The sequence below is a fragment of the Podarcis melisellensis genome (genome assembly GCF_964234715.1).
Source record: "Podarcis melisellensis genome assembly, chromosome: 13".
Classification (NCBI taxonomy): domain Eukaryota; kingdom Metazoa; phylum Chordata; class Lepidosauria; order Squamata; family Lacertidae; genus Podarcis; species Podarcis melisellensis.
In genome coordinates, this window is record NC_138545.1 from 27,197,430 (window position 1) to 27,221,357 (window position 23,928).

General features: G+C 39.3%; 2 protein-coding genes across 2 annotated transcripts; both read right to left on the reverse strand.

The window, feature by feature from the left end:
* Positions 1–532: 532 nt before the first annotated feature.
* LOC309354856 (uncharacterized protein) lies at positions 533–23,034 on the reverse strand. Its single transcript, XM_081885120.1, has 4 exons — positions 22,943–23,034; positions 21,819–22,778; positions 6,717–6,956; positions 533–3,032 (listed from the first exon to the last, which is right to left on the reverse strand). The coding sequence occupies exons 2-4, from the start codon at positions 22,746–22,748 to the stop codon at positions 2,064–2,066; spliced, it is 2,139 nt and encodes a 712-aa protein (XP_081741246.1). The 5' UTR covers positions 22,749–22,778; positions 22,943–23,034; the 3' UTR covers positions 533–2,063.
* Positions 10,982–20,139, reverse strand: LOC309355464 (olfactory receptor 10A7-like; the record flags this gene model as incomplete). The annotated part of the gene is made up of 4 exons (XM_081886365.1): positions 19,846–20,139; positions 18,369–18,476; positions 17,873–18,145; positions 10,982–11,950 (listed from the first exon to the last, which is right to left on the reverse strand). Exons 1-4 carry the CDS (start codon positions 19,888–19,890, stop codon positions 10,982–10,984), a joined length of 1,395 nt encoding a protein of 464 aa, XP_081742491.1. The 5' UTR covers positions 19,891–20,139.
* Positions 23,035–23,928: the final 894 nt, after the last annotated feature.

Here is a 23,928-nt window from a genome sequence, read left to right on the forward strand (position 1 = left end):
TTGTAAGTCACCATGGAAGCTGTTGAAAGTAATGGTATAATTTACTAAAACAAATTTTAAAAAAATAATTTCTTGTTAGTACTTGTGCCACAGCTAGATAAGCTGAAGAATTCCAATGGAATTCCATTGCCTCTTTCTAAAATTTATGTATTGTTGTGTGCTATCCTTGTTGTAAATCTACAAAAGAATAACATAAAATAAAATTGGGATTAAGGAGTTTTCTCAGGACAGTGGAGGGTGTAGGCAATGTGTCCCATTGGTGTATTGGTGGTGGCCCTTGCCCTTCTTCAGATAGGAAATGCTGGGGGGGGGTAGGCCTCATTCACCACTTTCCTGGAAGGTAAGTGGTTCTTCTTCTAACAGCAAACACGTTCTTAAAGTGTGTGACTTTGCTTAGTTAAAATGGCAACTTTCACACACAAGAGGGAGGTAATAGCAGACTTAAGGGAGATTGCAGAAACACAAAAATGTGTTTTTTGGGGGTGGGAATAATTTGTATTAGTTTTCAATTACATTCTAATAATAACCTCATTATAACAATGCCAAATTATAATACAATTAGTAATACCAATCATTCAAATACCAAATTATATAATTTAAGTGTCCCCCCCCCCACATGCTAGAATTGATGGGTGGATGATTTATTTTATTTCTGCATTCCAGAATCTTATTAATTTCAGTTACACTCCCGTCAAAATAACAATCCCTTATACAACAACTGCAATATTAACAACTTCCATTCTTATTGACACATTAAATAATATATAAATCTACAAGTGAGGCATTCAAACTGTATCCTTGTTCTTCCTGTGTGTGGCAATCTTTCTTCCATGATGTTTCTTCCTGTCCTTGTAAAATATTATGTCTGTCTTTTCCTGGTTGTTGCTGTTCTCTATCATGCCTTGGGTGGAGCTAATATCCCATTGTTGTTTCAGAAATTCTCCATTGCTCCGTCCCATGGTTCACTGTTTTGCAACTTTAACAGCAGCTGCAAAATTCACACTGTCCCAATACATAACCTGTCTTCACCATTTTCCCTCTCAGCCTGGGAAGGAGAGTGGTCGGTCAAACTACAAATAACTCAGTAATGAACCTTATCAGTTCCTTGGCAAGCTTGCAGATTCCTTTCATCCCTCTGTTTGGCCAGAGATAAATGTGCAGTTGTACTTCCAATTAAATTAAATTCCAAGTACTTTTAGCATCATTCAATTCAGTCCGCAAATAATAAATGATAGGGAAGAATCAGCTCTAAGTTTCCAGCATAAACCTTTTGCAAAATAGAGCTTCCCTTCCTTTTTCCTTTTTCTTTACACACACAGTTCCATTCAATGTTATATTCCATATCTGCAATCCACTTTCATGTCTCCTCACCTGTACATACATAATTTGAACTAGCATTCAAAGGAGGGTTACTGAATTATAAATATAGAAAAGAAAACTTTATGTAAAGAAGCCATAGGCTCCCCTCGCCCCCCCCCTGTCTTTTGCACCAAACGAAGTCTCTCAATTTCCAATCTTAACGACCTTGCAGTTGGTTCAATTCCACAGTTTATGATCTCATCTCTTCTAGCACGTGCATGTAAAGGTAAAGGGACCATGGACCACTAGGTCCAGCCGTGGCCGACCTTGGGGCTGCGGTGCTCATCTCGCTTTATTGGCCAAGTGAGCCGGCGTACAGCTTCCGGGTTATGTGGCCAGCATGACTAAGCCGCTTCTGGCAAACCAGAGCAGCGCACGGAAACGCTGTTTACCTTCCCGCTGAAGTGGTACCTATTTATCTACTTGCACTTTGACGTGCTTTCGAACTGCTCAGTTGGCAGGAGCAGGGACCAAGCTACGGGAGCTCACCCCGTTGCGGGGATTCGAACCGCCGACCTTCTGACCGGCAAGTCCTAGGCTCTGTGGTTTAACCCACAGATGATGAAAACAGGGACATCCTAAGGGGAAATGGGATATTCCAGGATCAAATCAGAAACCAGAAAGGCTTCTGTAAATTGGGACTGTACCTGGAAAATAGGGACATTTGGTAGGTCTGCTAATCTTACTATCAAAACATTGTGAACCTATGAAACCCTGTTGCTGAATCTTCTGACAGTTTTGAAAAGCACTTCCTTCACTTCTCTGTTTCTCAAACTGTATATCAGCGGGTTAAGGGTGGGTGTTAGGACGGTGTAGAAAATGGAGAAGGTTTTGTGTAGTTCACTCGGTGTTACTGATTCAGGAACTATATAGACAAGGAATATTGACCCATAGAAAAGTGTCACAACAATCAGATGGGAAGAGCAGGTGGCAAAGGCTTTCTGCTGAGCAGCTTTGGATTTAATTCGCAGGACAGTGAGAAGAATGCAGATGTAGGAGGTTATAGTTAGTAGAAAAGGAGGACCTGTTCCCATAAGCCCTAGAATAAATGTTACAAGTTTTACTTGGTGTGTATTGCTGCATGAGAGGTTTGCCACTGGATATATGTCACAAAAGAAATGATCAATTTCATTGGGTCCACAGAATGTGAGCTCCAACATAAAAGAAGTAATTATAGTATTGGTCACTAGGCCACACATCCAAGACGTGAATGCTAACTGGAGGCAGAGTCTACCATTCATAATGGTTGAATAGTGCAGAGGTTTGCATATTGCCAAATACCGATCATAAGACATCATGGCCAAAAGATAGCATTCTGTGGCTGCACAGAAACCAAAGAAATAGTATTGTGTGATGCACCCCTTAATGGATATGGACCTATCCCCAGTAAGGAAACTAGCCAGCATTCTGGGTACGATGGTTGAAATGTAGCAAGTCTCCAAACAGGACAAGTTCATGAGGAAGAAGTACATGGGAGTATGAAGATGCTGGTCAACTGCAACCAGTAAAACAATTAGGAGGTTTCCAACAAGAGACAAAGCATAGATTGCAAGGAATAATAGGGAGAGGAGAATTCGCAATCCAAGGAAATTGCCAAATCCCAGAAGGACGAATGTTGTAGGGCTTGACTGGTTTCCTCCCAATGCTGTTTGCAGATGAATCTCAAAGTCATTCTGAAATGCAATTTGATTAGTGTTAGCTTAGTGCTTTCCCCTCCCATTGACAGTCACATAGCCAGCCACCCAGTATGGTCCTATCAGTACTGTTCCACTTAGTAATGGAAATTGAGTTTTGTATGTTTTGAATGCTCTGACACATTTGTTTGTTCTTGTTTTTAAAACTCAACCCTCCTTTACACGTAGTTGTATAACACCATGATAGGAAGCCTTCTCATAAATATGCTAGTTCCCTCTGTACAAAGAATTTTTTTATGGGGAGAGGAAAGAAGCCTCCCACTAGCATCACTTTTATCATTGCTACTACTACACATTTATGCAGCATTAATAATGTGCAGTGCTGTATACATTTCACCCATGTCTCAGTCCTTCCCCCAGTCTGACAATTTGCAACAAATGAAATACAGTGATGAATGGAAGTAACAGGAGGTAGATAATGCAGGACAAGATTGGATCAGAAAAAAGATGATGATGATGTTGATGACGATGATGATGATGATATAGCATAAGGACAAAATAAGAGCCCTGCTTCATAAGACCTAAGCTTGATGAACAATCCCAACCCAAACATATCTGCTCCGAGGTCAGTCTCACTGTATTCAACAGAGCTTATTTCCAGGCAAGTAGGCATAGGGCTGCAACCTTAGTCCAGTACCCAAGATTCACCAGCTGTCAACCATTGGGAAGCTGTTAAGCAAGACATAGGAGCAATAGTCATCTCCTGTTGTTGCTCTCCAGCAGCTGACTGTCAGTGGCCTACTTCCTCTTGAAGCCATGAGGACAAGAATATATGAGGATCCTTGCTGGACCAGGCCAAAGACCCATCTAGTCCAGCATCCTATTTTCACAGTGTCCTGCCAGATAACCTAGGAGAATTCCACAAGTAGCTCATGAGCACAGCTGCACTTTTTTCACTTGTGACTCCCAGGCAGAACTAACATTCATGATATACATTGCTTCATACATTCTCCTAATTGTCATGACTAGTAGTCACTGATAAATAGAAAATTCTCCATGTCAAATTCCATTTTAAAGCCATTTCATCTAATGGCCATCACCATGTTAACTCAAGACACTGAACTCCTTACATTAAATTTATGTTGTATGACTAAGTACTTTTTTCTGCCTATCCTGAATCTCGTCCCCGTCATTGTTCTGCCCGGACACTGAGGTCCAGCTCCGAGGGCCTTCTGGCGGTTCCTTCACTGTGAGAAACCAAGTTACAGGGAACCAGGCAGAGGGCCTTCTCAGCAGTGGCACCCGTCCTGTGGAACGCCCTTCCACCAGATGTCAAAGAGAGCAACAACTACCAGACTTTCAGAAGACATCTGAAGGCAGCCCTGTTTAGGGAAGTTTTTAATGTTTAACAGACCACTGTATTTTAATATTTTGTTGGAAGCCACCCAGAGTGAAACCCAGCCAGATGTGCGGGGTATAAATAATAAGTTATTGTTGTTACTGCTGCTGCTGCTATTGTTTTTATTATATTTCAATAGATGGGGAAACATTATCATTTTAGAAATTATGCTGTGCTGAATCCTGCCCCCAAATTCCTAGATAGCCTTTGTCAAGTCAAAAGAGGTTGTATGTTTGATTTCTTTCTTCTTTCTCCAGATGCTTGAGAAATTCTTCTGTATTTCATTTTAACAGTTCACATTTACTTACAAGGTGGATGCAGGGTGCATGATGAGTGGAGGCTGGTTTATTAGGGCTAAAGGGTCATTGCCCTTAGTCTAAGAACCTTAGTCTGCCCTAGGCAGTGGCCAGCAACACTCCTCCCAGCTTACTTCCTACTTAGTCCATGTAGTGTTGTCTTTGTAACAGCAGGAAGGTGAATTGGAACATAACTAGAATAAACTGGCGCTCTCAGTTGCTGGCTCTGTCTGCACCTACTCTCTGCTTTGTGCCCTACTGGTCTCACTTGGCAACAGCCACCACTGTGTGTGAGTGAATGTCCTCTTCCATTCTACAGTCACTTATTGGATGTCTGCAGCCTTTTCAGCCGGCACTTCCTCAAAACCCTAGAATACTCTTGGCTAAGATTTCCTGTAATTGCAGCCACCCTCAAAGTTTGCAAAATGCAGGCCAAGAGATACAGTAGGTGATTTATAGAAAGAAAAAAAGGACATTCTCAGACACCTCTTGGCCACCTCAAAAACAAATAAGAAGATAAAAAGAAAAAGCACCCCACCCATAAGAATTACAATAAAATTCTCAATCCTTTGATAATTATCAAATGAAATTTCTTTTTCTCTATGCAATTTTGAGGTTATAACCCACTATTATAGTTGCTATGTTTGTAAACTAAAAAATACCTTGGACACATAAATCATGCCTGCTGACTCTAGAGAGGGAGGCTATTCGTGCATATTTTTATTAAAAAAAACCCAAAACATACTAGATTATAGTTGGCTGTGCAACACATTCATTCACATTCTCTGAATTTAACAGAGGCATATCCAATTTGTTGTGTAAATTGGTCCTTTTGCATCAGATAACAGACATATTTTACAGTTAAGGGAGTAGGTTTCAAATGCTGATTGCCTTTTCCTTCAGAACGATATCACTGAGGCCACATCCACACAATACATTTAAAGCACTATTACACTGAGGACTTCCCCATAAATAATCCTGGGAACTGTAGTTTGTTAAGTGTGCTGAGAATTGCTTGGAGATCTATATTCCCCTCACAGAACTACAGTTCCAGGAATTCTGTGGGAAGAGGGGTTTACTTTTAAACCACTCTGAAATTGTAGCTCTGTCAGGGGGGTGGCATCTCCTAAAAACTCAGCACATTTAACAAACTACAGTACCCAGGATGCATACGGAAGTCATGACCATTTAAGTAGCATAAGAGTGATTTAAATGCATGGCGTGAGTATTGCCTAGTTCTACAGAACACTGTTTCCACCTTGCTTTATAAATTAAACTGTGGATTAATATAAGCAGCTGTACTTAATCAATGTTTGGCAGACATTACAAGTTTTCAGATGGTCTCAAACAAGTTAAATGTTTGGCTTTTTAATCCCAGTTATATATATAGATATTATAATCCAGAATAGTTGGAGTTAAAGTGGCTCCTTGATTTCTGAAACCCCTCTGAGATTTCTCAGTTCTGCTGTGCTTCTGAGAAATCCAAAACACTGATACATTTATTGTTGTCCCAGGACATGGTCTGAGGGTAGATGGTGAAGCTAAGCAGATCTGTGTTTGACTGTGCCTGCATGGGAGCCCTTCTGCCTTGGGTTAAATGGTGGAAGAAGGGTGGGATGTAAAATGTAATAAAGAATACCTTTTCTCTCTGAACAGCTTGCAAAATCCAAAAATTTGCTCCCAGAATTCTGAACATTGTAAAATTAAGATGTCAGTACGTGTATTGTATGCATTCTTGCCAAATCTAAACCTTCCTCATAAACCATTAGATTGATGTTCCAAATGAAGACAGGACAGATCCTGTGAACATCATAGATCTTATCTGTCTGGAAACAGATGAGATCCCATTTGCAGAGCAGACCTTTCACTTCCAACCAGCCAGTGTCAAGGTTTACTAAGAAAGCGGCAGAGTTCATTTGTGTGCATATGAAACATTTAAAACTCACATGAAATAAAAATGAAATACCCTGCCCCAAATATAGCAGATGGGGATGAAAAGCTACTATGATAGATAACATGAATATTTACCTCTAAAATGATTATATTTCCAGGTGGAATCTCTGATGTGTTCCATCTGGATTCCATCTGTAAAATAAGGGTTTCTTCAGTGCCTTCTCTCTCCGCCTGTTTTAGATTATGGCGTCTTGTCTTGCTTCCATTCAGTAGCAAAAGATTCAAAGTACGATTAATTAAAGGGTTTTGCTTCCATTCAATAGCAAAACACCACCGTGCCGACTTATTTAAACTGAAACTGATCAAGGAGGATAACTTCAATTCAGCAGCAAAATATCACTATGTACACTTAGCTAAACAGTAAGTGTTCTGGTGGAAACTGTTTCTACAGATGGATATTCACAATGACTGGGGGAGGAGAACTAAGCAGTCTTGCACGCATTTGGCTTTCTATTATTAATAACTGCAGAACTAAGGAAACCCACATTTTCACTATTGGTAGAAGGGGAGGAGTGGGAAAGAAGGGAACCTTTAACCTCAAGGACCCTGTTGCAATCTCAGCTGGCGGTTTTGGGGGTTTTGAGGTACTTATAATACTGACCAGGTTTGAGAGCAAGAATAACAGTAAGAATCATGTGGATTAGGTGGCATTCTAGTTCAGAAATCTGTCCCACCTGGCATCTTTTAGTGCTTATGGTTTGGGGAGCTAGGGCTCTGCAAAGTCATGCCAAATCCGATGCCTATCTTGTTCTTTTAAGATTCAAAATATCACATATTAAAGAAGTGCTGGATTCATGAAATTGATGGCAGACTTCCAGGTTCAGTCCCCTGATAAGAACAAACTTTTCAAAATGACATAAAGTGTGACTCTGTAGTTTGGAACTCAATGTTTCTACCCCTCCCTGCATCACTCCCCCTTCCCCAGGTTTTTGGTGTGTTTTTTTAGCTTAACTCTTTGGTTAGCTTTTATTGTATAGCAAATCAATTGTGAATGATTTTGAATTATTAAAAACACATACTGTGGGTGGGGGTGGGGAGGAAAGTTTCATTCTTACTTTTAGTGAGTGAGAATAATTTCCCCAAAGGATGGATTTTTTTCCCACAGTTATGGGCTCTGCCTCCTTTCTTTTAGCAAATGTTTTGTGCCGCTGGGGAAGTGGTAATTCTGTATTGATTTGTTTTGAATGTTTGTATGTGATGCCAAAAAAAGGTTTGATGATGATTATTTGTATTCAAATGCCATAGTGTGAGGCTTGACCAGTGCATTAACTGAAAGGAAAATGCTAAGAATTGTGAAAGGTATAGCATGCATCTAAACATTTTGCATTGTTGTTATAGTATTGCCAACACAATCAGAGATCAATGATATTATAGAAACAAAGTTCTCAAACAGGAAAATTCACTCACTTCCAAGTATCTGTTCCCTTCCTGGCACAGTGAAAACTAAAATAACTTTCCCACATGGCTAGACTCTTGCAACAAAGGAATCATTTTCTTAGATGTTCCAGCCAGAGTGGGAAGAGGGATATTTTTTTTCTGATCATAACCCTCCCCCCACCACAATGGACTGCATGCCCAGTATATCCCCATGCACACATGTAAATATGAAAAAAGCTGAATAAAAAATGAAATAATTCTACACTGCACAAGGTCTTTACTAGCAGATGGGGATGCCAAATAGTAAGATAAAATAGCTGCAGATAAGTAAAATACCCCATGGAGGAGCTTTATGTTGATATAAACATATAAAATTTATTGTGGATGCCTAGAAGCAAAATATATAACCATATAGATATATGCACACACCTGTGTAGCCTGGCTTTTTGATACTTGAGATGAATATTTTTGGGACCCACCTTATTTCTGTGGTTGTTGGATGTTTTAAACTACTTTTAATATTGTGTTTTATCATTGCTTTTCAAAAGAGTTTACTTTAAAGTGTAGAAGAGTAGCTAGGTGCTGATCTCAAAGACATTTCCTGTAGCCTTGTTAATAGACGATGAAATATCTAATTTAGGACTAACTTAAACCACTTTTGGAAAGTACTTTGAGGTGTCTTCTACAATCAAACAGTAGATAAACTTTATGAAAAAATAAATAAATAAATAAATAAATGTAAGGTAACTTCAGGTAACTTCAAACTTTGGAAAGATGAGATAATAATAGGAATTCATCAGGACTTGGATCCGATTCAAAATTATGAGCTGGCAATGAGAAGAATGAAAACAGCCCCACCTATATTTCAGAATCTTCACATAAGATCTCACTTGAGTAAACTTGAGCAACAATCTCTAGGTCTGCAGATCTGGCATTTTTACAAGTGCCACGTAATGTTTGTTCTGTATTTGCAGCAGTTTTGAAACACTTCCCTAGAAACGGCTGTCTTCAGATGGTTCAGGGGTTGCATAACTCCATACCCTCCAATGTTTCTCTGGTTAAAATAGAGATGTCCTGAGGAAAAACAGAACTGCTAGGTTAGCAGGAGCTGGGACCGAGCAACGGGAGCTCACCCCGTCATGGGGATTTGAACCGCCAACCTTCCTATCGGCAAGTCCTAGGCTCTGTGGTTTAACCCACAGCACTACCCGCATCCTAGCACATGCATGTACATTAGTCCAAATTAGCAGGAGCTGGGACCGAGCAACGGGAGCTCACCCCATCATGGGGATTTGAACCGCTGACCTTCCTATCGGCAAGTCCTAGGCTCTGTGGTTTAACCCACAGCACTACCCGCATCCTAGCACATGCATGTACATTAGTCCAAATTAAACTCTAATTAACTGAGGGGGGTGGCATCCAGCATGCCGCCTGCTGCCAAATCCCAAGCCTTCCCCGAGCCATTGGGGGAAGGGGGTAGCTGCACTGCTTTGCCTTCATTTTGACAGTTCGGGGTAGGCTTGGGAGTCGTGGGGGGGCGGTGCACCCAGGGGGTGACATTCAGCGCACCGCATGCCCGCAACTCCCAAGCCTACTCTGAGCCGTCAATATGGGGGGGTGACAAAAAAAAATTCGCACTGGGTACCACCTGACCTTGCTATGCCTCCACAAGAATCCTGCAAAATTGACGCCCAATGCAACTCCCAAACTTAATGGAGCCTTGAAAAGAACATTCTTGTTAGGTGACACAGATATTTTTTTAAAAAAAAATCCTTGCAGGTTTCTGCTTGCTTATTCTTCTTGTTGTTAACGTTATCAGTGCCATTGGCATTTTGAGTATCATCTTAAAGAAAATGGATCCCAGGCCAAAATCATTTCTCAGTGATGAGAGATAGGCAAGTCTGTTTATGGGAAGTTTTACACTTTTGCATGTTTTTTCATCCATACTTCCATTCCATTTTCACATTACTTTGAAAGATGTTTCTTTAAAAAATCATGACACAACAGTTATTTAAATAAATATTGAAAATATATTGTTTCCTGAACATCTGCTTTCATTGATGTACTTTAATCTTTTAACTGCTGAGAACTGCATCACAACTAGAAATAAAAATAATAATAAAGACTTCCTTTAAGAGAAAACCAGAAGCTTACCTCCTGGGGATCACAGATTTAGATATCCCTCAAAAAATGAAGAGTATATTTTTAGATGCTACAGTGGCAGCAAAAATTCTTATCGCTACAAAGTGGAAGAGTGATGAAATCCCTTCTATTCATGAACGGATCCAAAAGTTAACAGATTATGCGGAGTTAGTTTATCAGAAAAAATAAAGAACAAACCAAAACAGGAATTCATCTCAAAATGGGAATTCTTTAAAGTTTTTTTGAAGAACAATTACAGTAGTTTAAACTCTGTTGCAGTGTTTGAATAACCTTAGTAGTAGATTTAAGAAAGATTGAAACCTTAGATAAATCAATAATTAGTTAATTAGTCAATTTAAGACAAAAACGTGTATGGGCAACAAATAATAGATAATGGACAGGAGGTTGGGTCTATAGTCCAAGGACCACTTTTTGTTTTTTTGATTTGTAATTAATATTGTCCATATTGTCCATATTGTCCATATCATGGTTTGGTTTTATTTCTTGTCTTGTTTTTTTTTGGGGGGGGGGTGTATCAATTAAAAAAAAGGAAGAATAAAACAGACATAAAAATATATATATTGTTTCCTGAATATCCACTTTCATTGAGGTACTTTAATCTTTTAACTGCTGAGAACTGCATCGCAACAACTAGAGCAGTACAACACCCAATGAATACTTAATGCAAAAAAGAACATTAGTCTGAGAAGTTTGGATCAAGTTTTTTCATTGAGGAAAATAAGAAGATTGAATGCAACAAGCAGTTGATGACAAAATCATTCTCAAAACTTAATCACAGCACTTTATGTGACACCATGAAATTATGAAACCATCTTTCTGAATTTTATGACAGATTTAAACAGAGCTTCCTTCACCTCTCTGTTTCTCAAACTGTATATGAGGGGGTTCAACATGGGAGTCAAAATGGCGTAGAAGAAAGAGAAGATTTTATGAAGTTCCTTTAAGGTTTCTGTTTCAGGGACTACATAGACTAAGAATAATGAGCCATAGAAAAGTGTCACAACAATCAGATGGGAAGAGCAAGTGGCAAAGGCCTTCTGCTGGGAAGCTTTGGATTTAATTCGCAAGACGTTGAGAATAATACGAACATAGGAAGCCAAAGTCAGTAGAAAAGGGAAACCTATTGCCATATACCCGAGAATAGAAGTTGCAAGTTTTACTAGGTGAGTATTGCTGCATGAGAGGTTTGCTAATGGATATACATCACAAAAGAAATCATCAATTTCATTGGGTCCACAGAACGTTAGTTGTACTAAAAAAGAAGTTATGATAGTGTTGGTCACCAGGCCACACATCCAAGAAGTGAATGCTAATTGGAGGCAGAGTTTACCATTCATAATGGATGTGTAGTGCAGAGGTTTGCATATTGCCAAATACCGATCAAAAGACATCATTGCCAAAAGATAACATTCTGTGGCTAAACAGAAACCAAAGAAATAGAATTGTGTGATGCACCCCTTAATGGATATGGACCTATCCCCAGTAAGGAAACTGACCAGCATCCTGGGCAGGATGGTTGAAATGTAGCAAGTCTCCAACCCTGACAAGTTCATGAGGAAGAAATACATGGGAGTATGAAGATGCTGGTCAACTGCAACCAGTAAAAAAATTAGGAGGTTCCCAACAACAGACAAAGCATAGATGGCAAAAAACAATACAAAGAGAATTATTCTCAATCCGAGGAGATTGCCAAATCCCAGAAGGGTGAATGTTGCAGGGCTTGACAGATTTTTCTTCATTTCTGTTTGGTGGTGAATCTCAGCATCATTCTGAAATACAATTTTAAAAACATTACTGAGCTTGGAAATCCATCTCATTATTATTTTTCCTCTGATTGATTTTGAAAGTCACATGGGACATCCTTCCTGGGCCTCTGCATTCTATACTACTTAATAATTATACATTATTGGAAATAAGGGCCATATCTCAGTAGTAGAACGTCTTGGTTTTCAGCTCCAGATAGAACTGGAAGAGAACCTTGTCTGGATCCGTGGAAAGCCACAGCCAGTCCGTATAAAGGATACGAAGCTAGATAGACTGACTGTGGCTGACCTCATATAAGGCAGCTTTCTATGTCACCAATAAGTGAGGCTCATGTACTTAAATTAGGGATATGACCTGGCTTTCTGCAGGGTCTGAATAGTGAGGCAGATCAGGGTGATGCAGGGGTCTTTAACCCCATGCAGTTCACAGTGTGACAGGGGAGCTGACCCAGGTTATGGGTGCCCAGTGCGCATGATGTCATGATGTCACATTTTTACGTGACGTCATGATGTTATGAATGCACACACACACCCAGCCTCGGAAGCTGACTTCTGGTGGTACTGAAAGTCAGGTTCCGAGATCTTGGAGACCTCGGAAAGCATCTCTGAGGTCTCAGAAGGCCTCAGACACCATCTTCGAGACCTCATAAGCTGCATGGGGCCCTGCAGTGTGGGTGCTGAGCATCCACAGCCCCCTATAGCTGGTGCTCCTGCACTGTGCTATTCATAAATCTTGTGTTGGATCAGATCCTCCTGTTGTTCTGTTGTTGCTGTACTTTTCAGTTCTACAGAGCTCTATCTTTTCCTAGTTCTCTATGTTTCTTTAGACCCCTGGGCACTGCAACAAATGATACTGTCCCAACTGGGACACTAAGGAGCTCTGTATTTTATTATATTTTTCTTTCATCACAGTAGTTGAGGATTTGTTTGATAAGTTGAAAACTTCATGTAAGTTTTTTTAAAAAATTAAAAAATCCTACACTGCTCTGCTTTAGCAATAACACTCAAGAACCCCACAGGCAGAATTCTATATAGGCTCATATTATGACCTCAGGCTTGAAAGCTCTGTTGAAGGGCACAAACAAGCACTGAAGAGGCCAATATGAAGCTGTGGAATTTTAAAAATGTAAGAACAAGTATAAATAACCACTCTTAACCAACTTAAGAAAAGTAAGAACATAGGACAACCATCTCCCAACATGTACATCCAATAAAGAAATATGGAGGAAGATTATTCCTTTTTACTCCACAAATAGCTCTTGGACCTATTTGCCTGAAGTTTGGGTAACTTAAATTCATTTTGATGGGACTTCTGCACCTTTAACATTCATTCAGGTTGACCGAAGGGGGGAAAGGTTAGGGCTGTTTTTCAGATTCACCTTTGCAGTGAATAGGGAAGGCAGAGCATCTTATTTTACAATGCATCTTAGAAGCTTCAACACAGATCAAAATGTAGGAGGCACAGAGCAATTCACAAACAGATTGAAATTTGCAAATAATGCACAGATACAAAATCAAGGCGAATCTTGAGAACAGTGAAGACCACAAATTTAAGCTTGTCCCCGTTTGTTTTTAAACACAGGCTCCTTATACATGGAAACACACAGCACCTATCAAAACTCAAGCCAAGGATCTGGCTAATTAACTGAGGGCAGAAGTAAATTTTTTGTTTGTATTTTTTTCAGAAACACCTGAGTGTTGCTGCTCCCCTGAAAGGGGAATTGGAGAGGGATGATTTGCAGAATAGAAGCAGAAGGAAAGAGGAAGAGTGATTAACCCTTTCTGATTTCTTGGTTTCCAATGCTGCTTACCCCACCCTCCAAGATGTGGTCCCAGACCTGTGTAACTACACAATTCCAAGAATATCTTGCTAGAATTCTGAAGTGGAAGAGTGGGTGTTCCTAGTTTTGTAAAATTTCCAGCTTGCACATATGAAAAAAGCTCAGTACTATTCTAGTTTTCTACTTTCAATTCATTTTTTTTTAATAAAGTGGTCCCTGACTAGCAGCTAGTTCTCTTCTACCTGCTTACAACTCTACTGCATTAACAAAGACTATTATAGCCAAGTCCTGCAATACTTGTACTGCTTCTTTTGTTTGCAATTTTTTTTAAGTATTCAAAAAATGTAATTCCCTCACCTGAAGGCTCAAGTAGCGTCCTTGAACCTACCACCTCAGCATCTGACCACCTTATTGAGCTGCACACATCAGGGCTTCTAGTCCATACCTAGTAAAAAGTGTTCAATGGTGCCAGGCACTTGTTCCTGATTATAAAATGTGTGTACATGCACACATGCACACACACATATACCCAGACTGTTGTGAAACTGTGAAAATGATTTTTGTGCAATTTTCTCTCCCACACACGCTAATGGACACATTCTCCAATGAGGGACAGAGCTTCATGTAAACATTTGTTTTCCTTCCCAAATTATCTCAATAAATCAAAGAGTACAACTTCAGACAAACAGTACAACTTTCCACCATATTATGTGAAGAGTGCTGTGTATGAAAATAGGCAGCTGAGCTTAGTCAATGCTTGGTACCTTAATAGCATGTGAGTTCTCAGAGGAACTTGTTTTTAAAATGTTTTGATTTAAGCTGGATCCTTGACATTACTGTTTTCTGAAACCTCTGACAGTTTTCTCAGTTCTATAGTACTTCTAAGAAATCAAAAATATTAATAAATTGGCAGGAGTTTTATGATTGCCTCAAGCCATGATATGAGGGCATATGATGCAGACCACTTGCTAAAGTTAAGCAGGTTAGGTGTCTGAATGAGGGACATATGGGAACCACTTGTACATGAGTGCCTTTAAGTACATGACGGGGGGAAATGGGATAAAGATATAGTACATTCAGTGAATAATAGAATTTTGTCTTTCTGAATGTATTCTGTGAACTCCAAAAAGTTAATTCTAGGATACCAAATATTCTAAAATAAATCAGCTCAGTGAAAAAAAAGATGACATTTCTCTCTCTCTCTTTCTTTTTGGTATGCATATCACAAAAAATTAACCAGTTTCCTCATAAAGCTTGAGAGTGACCTATGGAAGAAGACCAAGATCAGATAGGTTAGATTTATAAAGCCCAATTGCCAATTCCTTTCATCCAGTTTACCAAGAAAGTGGTATTCTTAATTGGCATACACTGCATACGAATCATTTAAAACCCTCATAAAATTGGAAAATCATGTTTATATGTAGTACATGAAGAGAAAACACTAACAGGATGGATTTATAAACATTTACCTCTAAAATGATAATACTTCCATGTGGAAAATCTGATGTATTCCATTCGGGCTCCATAAATAGGATGCAAGTTTCTCTTCCCTACCCCTGTTCTGTTCCAATCATGTCATTCTAATGTTGGCTCTGGAATCTTCTTTCCAGTTAGTAGCTAACTGTTAGTATGCTCACTTATTTAAAGTACAAATGATCAAGTTGCCATGCTTTTATTCAGCAGCAAAATATCAGCAGGTAACCTTACCTGAACATGACTAAATGATCAAGGACATACTGTTTCTACAAATTAATATTTCATTATGGCTAGGGAAAAGCGCTATATACTCTGAAAGCTATGTGCTCACTCATGCCTTGGGGAAGTAATTAGACTCTTCCAAAGCCAAGGCTCTTAATTAATACTATCTCTTCAGTGCTATGAAGGTACTCACAGCCTATCCTCAACATCCTGAATGAGAAATGCCACCTCACTTCTACTGAAGTTTTATTTATTAAGTATAGAGACATTAAAATAAAGGAGATAGGGTTTGGACATATTGTAGACTTGGACCCCAGTGGTCATCTAGTCCAACTCCCTGCAATGCAGGAATCTCAACTAGTTGACAATCCAACCTCTGCTTAAAAACCTCTGAGGAACGAGAATCCACAACCTCCCGAGAGAGTCTGTTCTACCATCTAATGGCTCTTACTGTCAGAAAGTTTTGATGTTTAGCTGAATTCTTCATTTTTGCAATTTGAAGGCATTGCTTCAAATTCTACCCTCCAGAGCAAGAAAAAACAAGCTTGCTCCATCTTCCATGTTAAGATGGTTAGAGAGTTTAGAGAGTTGAAGAAGGCTATCATATCTCCTCTCAGTCTCCTCTTCTCTGTGCTAAACATACCCAGCTCCCTCAACCGTTCCTCATAAGACTTGGTTTCCAGACCCTGATCATCTTGCTTGCCCTCCTCTGCATATGTTCCGGCTTGTCAATGTCCTTTTTAAATTGTTGCATCCAGAACTGGGCCTTGTATTCCAGTTGTGGTATGATTTTCAGAAAAATATTTTGTGTCAGGATATCAGTCTCGGGGGGCTAGATTCAGACTTTACCATGCTTAGACTCATCAAATAGAGTCATTTATGCACCTGAGGAATTGGCTCAAGACAATGCCTGGAACCCTGCACATGCTGTACTTGCCTAGCTGTAAGTTTCACTGAACTCTACAGGACGTACTTTTTAAATATACATTCCACAAGGTTGTGCTTGCGTATGAATTAATTCATTTACTGCATAACGCCAAAATAGGCTTCTAAGCAGTTTTCAACCAGTTTCACAAACATGTCATAATTTCATAAAATTTCATAAAAACCAGTTTCATAAAACAGTTTCTTAAAAACAGTTTCATAAAAACCAGTTTCACGAACATTAAAATATAAGCATTGTTTATTACAATGCACAATAGAACAATTTCATTTAAACAAAATAGCAATTAAAGAGAAGTTTAGGCTAGTTTATCCTGACTAAGGCTGCAATCCTAATTCCTCTTACCTGAGGAGTAAGCCTCACCGAATTCAATAGGATTTATTTCTGAGTAAATGAAGTTAGGACTGCACTGCAGGTTTCTGCTTGTTTTATTCTTTGCCTTGTTACATTACCAGTGACAGTGGCAGTTTGAGTATCATTTTGAAAAGACTTGAATCCCAGCCCAAAGGATTGTTATTCAATGGCAAGGGATGAGCCAATCTCTCTGTTTATGGCACATATTAGACGGTTTGTGTGTGTGTGTGTTTCCACACTTCTGTTCCATTTTCAGATTAATTAGTAAAGTTCTATATTTTTTTTAAAAAAATCATCACAAAAGAGGTATTGTAATATGTATTGAAAATGTACCATTTTTTCAAAATATGCACTTTAATGACTATGTGAAAACTTAATGCCTCAAGCAACCCAGTCAATGACAAAACCAATCTTTATCTTCCTGTATACTTCACATGATCCAACCCACTATGAAGTTATGGAACTCAATCACAAAAAAATTCTGACAAATTTGAACAAAGCTTCCTTGACCTCTCTATTTCTCAAACTGTAAATGAGAGGATTTAACATGGGAGTAAAGATGGTGTAGAAGAAAGAGAAGATTTTATGTAATTCCTTTAATTTTTCTGTTTCTGGAACCACATAAACTAAGAATAACGAAAGGAAGAAAAGTGTCACAACAATCAGATGGGAAGAGCAAGTGGCGAAGGCCTTTTGCTGGGCAGCTCTGGATTTAATTCGCAAGATGGTACAAATAATGCAGACATAAGAAGCTAAAGTTAGGAGAAAAGGGGACCCTATTCCCATAAACCCCAAAATAAAAGTTGCAAGTTTTACTAGGCGGGTATTGCTGCATGAGAGGTTTGCTAAAGGATAAACATCACAAAAGAAATCATCAATTTCATTGGGTCCACAGAAAGTTAGTTGACCCAAAAAAGAAGTTATGATAGTGTTGGTCACCAGGCCACACATCCAAGAAGTGAATGCTAACTGGAGGCAGAGTCTACCACTCATTATAGTTGGGTAGTGCAGAGGTTTGCATATTGCCAAATACCTATCATAAGACATCATTGCCAGAAGGTAACATTCTGTGCATGCCAAGAAACCAAAGGAATAGTATTGTGTGATGCAACCCTTAATAGATATGGACCTATCCCCAGTAAGGAAACTGACCAGCATCCTGGGCAAGATGGTTGAAATGTAGCAGGTCTCCAAGCCCGACAAGTTCACGAGGAAGAAATACATGGGCTTGTGAAGATGCTGGTCAACTGCAACAAGTAAAACAATTAAGAGGTTCCCAACAAGCGATAAAGCATAGATGGCAAGGAACAAGGCAAAGAGGAGGATTCGCAGTTCAAAGTCATTGCCAAATCCCAGAAGGATGAATGTTGAAGGGGTTGACAGATTTCCTCCCATTGCTTTTTGCTGTTGAATCTCAAATTCATTCTGAAATACAATTTGAAAAATGTTAGTGAGCTCAGCAACCCACCCCATTCCTGTTTTCCCTCCCATGGATGTTTGTGACTAATGTGGACAGTTGCAGGAGACTGTGAGGGATGATTTGCAGAGGAAAAGCAGGAAGAGAGGCAAAGAGCTCACGATTCTTACCAACCTTTTGGTTTGCCCCTGCTCTTTACCCCACTTCACCCACCAATTTGTGGTTCCAAACCTGTGTAACCGCAAAATCCATGACATCACACAAATGTAGAACTGCAGATGCTGAAGAATTGAAAGTGTTGGAGTGGAATTTAGTACTTCTGACTGTAGTAGATGTTCCCTATTTTGTAAAAAACATAAAAAATAAAAATCCCAGGTTATATTTAAAAATAAATTATGACTTTACTATCCTAGTTTTCTGTTTGCAAGGAGGTGTTTTATGAAGATGTGGTCCTTGATTGGCTGTTAGTTTTCTGCTAGTAGTTTAGGACTCTGCTATATTTTACTGCTAGATAAATAGATGTGCTCAATGGCTATATTTGGAGCAGAATTATGTGGGAAGGAGGCGGTAGAATTCTGAGTAATGAAGGCAGCTCTTCAAAATTGTAGGTGGGAAATACCACATTGAATGCTTCCTTATAAATGAAATCTCCTTGCCTGCAGAAATCTAGCACAATGGGGGGTAATATGGGCTAAGGTCTTCCATGCATGTGCATCTTTTCTTATTTCAAATAATTTATTTAAAAAACAATGTGATTCCTCCACATGCAGACTGAAGTGGCATCCTTTATTCAACCACCTCAGCCCTTGAGCACCTTATTGAGCTGCCTATTTACACACCAGGGCTTCTAATCTATAACTAGAATTAAATTCTGTCAGGTATTTTATATGAAACTTATGAAACTGTGAAAATGATTTTTGTGTATCTTATTTCTCCTGATAGTTAAGAGGCATGTTAAACAATGCAGGAGGGAACATCATATAAGCTTCAATTTTCACTCCAGAACTATCTCAATGAGTCAAACAGGACAACGTCAGACTAGGAAGTGGACATTATGAAAATAGGCAGCTGAGCTTAGTCAGTGCTTGGTACCTAATAGGCACACCATCCTTTGCTCCTTGACATTGCTGTTTGCTGAAATCAGCTTTCTCAGTTCTATAGTACATCAAATTAATCCAAAATATTAATAAATTGACAACAGTGTTATTTTTGCCCCAGAGCATGCACTGAGGGCAGATGAGGCAGGATTTGGTCTGGTAAGTGCCTGGATATGGAATGTCAAGGAACCCCATGTATGCCACCTTGAAGTCCACGATGAAATGAAGATGGGCTGTTAATGCACTAACTTAAATCAATAATAGCACAGAATATGTTTCCCTGAACATATTTTGAGAAATCCAAAAAAAGGTTGACCCTGCAGTGTCAAAGATCCTAAAAAAAAATTGGCCCAGTGATAAAATATGTCATTTAATATATTCTGTGCCTACAAGCTAACAACCTACCTTTTCTCTCACAAAACATGAGACTGATCTACAGAAAGAGGCAGACTGAGATCAGATTGGTTAGCTTTACAAAACCCAACTTTCCCTTCTTATCAACCACTATCAGTGTATATAAACCATTTAAAACCTTTATAAGAATGAAATACTATATCATAAATATAGTACTTGGAGACAAAAGGTTAATAGCATGATTGATAAATATTTACCTCTGAAACTGTTATATTCCTAGGTACGTTCCATTCAGTTTCCATATGTAGGATGGAAGCTTTTCTTCTCTATCCCTGCTCTGGTCCAAACATTTCATTCCAGTGGTGACTCTGGTGTCTGGTGCTTATTTGGTAGCAAAATATTACTGTACTCACTTATTTAATGTACAAATGATCAAGTTGCCTTGCTGTTATTCAGCAGCAAAATATGAGAATGTAAACTTATTTAACAGACTATTTCTACAAATGGATATTAACTATGGTTAGGAAAAAGAACTCAGCAGTTTGCCAGGGTTTGCCTTTCTATGTTTTGAATTCTAGGAGTTATAGTGAGCTATTAGCATAGTCAGGCTTACATAACAGGACATCAATGACCCGGGAAGCTAGATATTGACTCATGCCTTGGGGAAGCCATTAGACTCTTGCAAAGCCAAGGTTCTTAATTAAGGTACTCACAGGCTGCCCTCAACAGTCTGAACAAGGAATAGCATTCATTCTGATGATGTTTTATTGCTTAATTATAGAAGTAATAAAATAAAAGAGATGGAATTTATTCACAATGGTCTTGTGGATTGTCAGAAAAATGTTTTGTGCCGGAATATCATACTCAAAGGGCTGGGTCCAGACTTCATCATTCATTGTGTATCTAAATAGAGTTATATATGGACTGAGGAATATATAGACCTGCAATCCAGCACATACTTGCCTAGCTGTAAGTTTCACTGAACTCTATGGTGATAACTTCTTAGATACTCAATCCACAGGGTTGTGCTTGAATATGAATTAATTTGTATACTGCTTAATGTCAAAATAGACTTCCAAGCAGTTTACAAAATATAAAAACCACTTGCCCAAACATTAGAACCTGAACATCCCTTATTACAGTGCAGAAAAACAATTCCATTAAAACAACACAGCAAATAAAAGAGAAGATTCCTGGTTTAGTCTAGTTAATCCTGACTAACGTTGTACTCCTAATCCCTTTTACCAGAAAGAAAGCCTCATAGGTTTAATTTTGAATAGATGTATTTAGGATTGCACTGTATGGCTGCAATTTGATGCAAACACCCATATGAATAAGGTTCATTGAACAAAACATGATGTACATGTCCATAAACATCCACAGGGTTCGATTGTAAATGAAAACAACTGAAAGGGTTGCAACTGAGATTTGAGCAATTTATTTATTTGAGTAATTTATTTCAGGGGTCTATTGAGACGTTATTTTTCTTGCTGTGGCAGAATATATAATCATTAAGTTCTTCCAAAATATTCATTTTTAATGTGAAGGCAACAATGCAAATTGGGAGGGAAGTAATCAATTGCATATTGTTCGCAGACTGAAAACAAGAACAGCTGCATTTTGGCACTAGGGCCTGAGATTCTCTGCTTGTTTTAAATCCAGAGTTACATATTCCAGAGTTACATTTTCAAAACTTTGCTTTTTAGCCAGTGGATCCCATGTTGTGGAACAGAAACCTGGGATATAAACATTTCAACATATCAACGAACTTTTCCAACTGCTTCTAGTACAATACCTTATACTTCCACAATATTGATTAAGAAAGTACTACTGATTGTTGACTCCACAACTCCTTTTGTGGGCAACTTGTATCCTTCCAGAAGCTATTGGACTCCAACTCCATGCCATTCAGGTGGAGCTGATGTGCTAGAGAAGGTTTTGGGTGTAGAGCCTCAGGGGCACTGCGTGAGAGGCAGAAGGGGCTCCAAATTTTGGCATCACACAGGGAGCTGCTGAAAATTGAGACCCCAAGATCCACCACTGGATTTGCGATGGAGTTCAAAAACCTCTGGAAGACCATTGGTTCCCTATCCCTCCTGTATTCTCTTGAAGGAAATATATTACAGTTAAGAGCATCACACACTGTAGAAATGGTTAGGCAAAACAGGGATCCATTTATTGAAACCAGTTATGACAGTACATTTTTTGGCATCCTTGCAAAATGCGTCACCTTGCTGCAGACTCTTCTTAGGGCTCTATGTACTTCTTTATTTCTTAAACTGTAGATTAAAGGATTGACAAGAGGAGTCAAGACCGTATAGAAGACGGAGAAGACTTTATTGAGGTCTCTCAGAGTTGGTGTATCTGGCAGCATGTAGACAATGATTACTGTGCCATAAAAAATGCAGACAACAGTCAGATGAGAGGAGCAAGTGAAAAAGGCCTTTTGCCGTCCAGTGGTGGATGGTATCTTTAGGATGGTGCTGATGATGCAAACATAGGATGTGAGGGTCAGTAGAAATGGGATGATAGTGAAAATGAAGGTTGAAAGAAAGGTGACAAGTTCAATCATGCTTGTGTCACTGCAGGAGAGTTTTTCAAGTGGGATGAAGTCACAAAAGTAATGATCCATGACATTTGGGCCACAGAAGGATAACTGGGCCATCAGATATAATATTACACAAGTAGCCAGCAAAGAGTCGATCCATGCCCCAAAGATGAGCTGAACACAGAGCTTTACATGCATGATAGAAGTGTAGTGCAAAGGTTTACATATCGCCAGGTAGCGGTCATAGGACATCGCTGCCAGGAGATATGTCTCTATACCTACACAAGAACCAAACAAATAAAATTGGGACAGACATCCACCAAGAGAAATGGACTTCTTGCCACTTATCAAATTGGCCAACATTTTGGGCAAGATAATAGAGCTATAGCAGGTCTCCAAGCAAGACAAATTGGCGAGGAAGAAGTACATGGGGGTGTGGAGGTGTTGATCAGACACAACTAGCAAAAGGATAAGGAGATTCCCAGTTATTGTCACAATGTAAATCACTAGAAACAGTACAAAAAGATGGGGCTGAAGCTCAGGGAGATCCCCAAATCCCAAGAGGATGAATTCTGTGATAACTGTCTGGTTTTCCTTCTCTGTGTTCCACATTGATTTAATCAACCGCAGGTCACATCAACCCTAGAAAATAAAAGCAGAAGAAGATGAATTTTGATATAAAGACATCCATCAAGTTTTAAAAGCCCCACCCTCCTAATATCAGCAGCACAAGGAAGCTGTTTTGCAATAGGAGTAGCTCAAGCAAAATTTAGTGGATTATAGTATGTGGGACAGATTTTGCTTACCATCTCTGTTGCAGCTTCCAATACGATTACAATCCTCATATTACAGTCCTACCTATTAAAACCTGTCCCGCAGTACCACCATGTAGCATCATTATAAAGACAATTCAGAACGAGGGTGGTGCTTCTTGCTATCACTATGGCACCTTGTGGTTAAGCATCTGGATGCTCAGAAAGCAGCTGTGGTCTTTTCTTGTCCTAGGTTCATGCACCAGCTCTGCACATTCCTGAGAAGATGAGACCTGGCTACTGCAAGCTATGGCTTTGTGACATGCATGAATACCGGTGTTTTTATTATTAATGGTTTCTTATCTGAGTAGCAGTCATTTTAGAATTTGCAGTGCAAAGTCTGCTTCTATTTTTACTGCTGTTGCTTTTAAGTGGTGTAAGCCCCCCACCCCGCCCCCCCAGGCAATGCAAATGCTTTGGAAGGGTGGAGTATAGTTTTTCTAAAATCAATCAGTTAATAAATGCCAAGTATGCTTAGTCAGACGTTCACCCCACTGTTATCATTGGAACAAAGCACTTTCCCAAGCAAGTGTGTGCAGGATTTCAGCCTAAGGCAATGTGAGTGCTGCAATGCTAAGCAAAAACACAACACAAGTATCTTTATCCAAAAATGAGCTGAGCTTTCTTTTTCCAGTTGGAGTAGTGAATGAAAAGGGGAGTTTGATATAGAAATGTTTTGATGAACTGGGTGAATTTGGGAAGGCAGTTGCCATTTCTCCCCATTTGTCTTCCTGACTAAGTGTAGAGATGGGAGAGCAATTCAATTCAGATTGCATTTCAAGGTGATTCTCCCTACCTGTCAGGCATGGAGAGTCCTCTCCTCCTTTCTGTACCTTCACAGATAAGAATTAACAAGCAGTTGATATATTTATAGTCCTTTTATTACGACATCATGTTGCAAACACAAATACACAGCTCTCCTCAAGGAGGGCAGTTGGCTATTCTAAATCCTCCTTCCAACTTCTGCAGCATTTTAGGCA

What these genes read in the sequence shown, in the direction of transcription:
- LOC309354856 (XM_081885120.1), bottom strand. Translation starts at nt 22,748, where the DNA reads ATGTGGAACACAGAGAAGGAAAACCAGACAGTTATCACAGAATTCATC. An exon ending in TAAGAAGAGTCTGCAGCAAG is followed by an intron (nt 6,957 to 21,818) that starts GTGACGCATTTT and finishes GCTGAATTGAAG; the next exon opens with TTATCCTCCTTGATCAGTTT. An exon ending in GAAATATAATCATTTTAGAG is followed by an intron (nt 3,033 to 6,716) that starts GTAAATATTCAT and finishes ATTGCATTTCAG; the next exon opens with AATGACTTTGAGATTCATCT.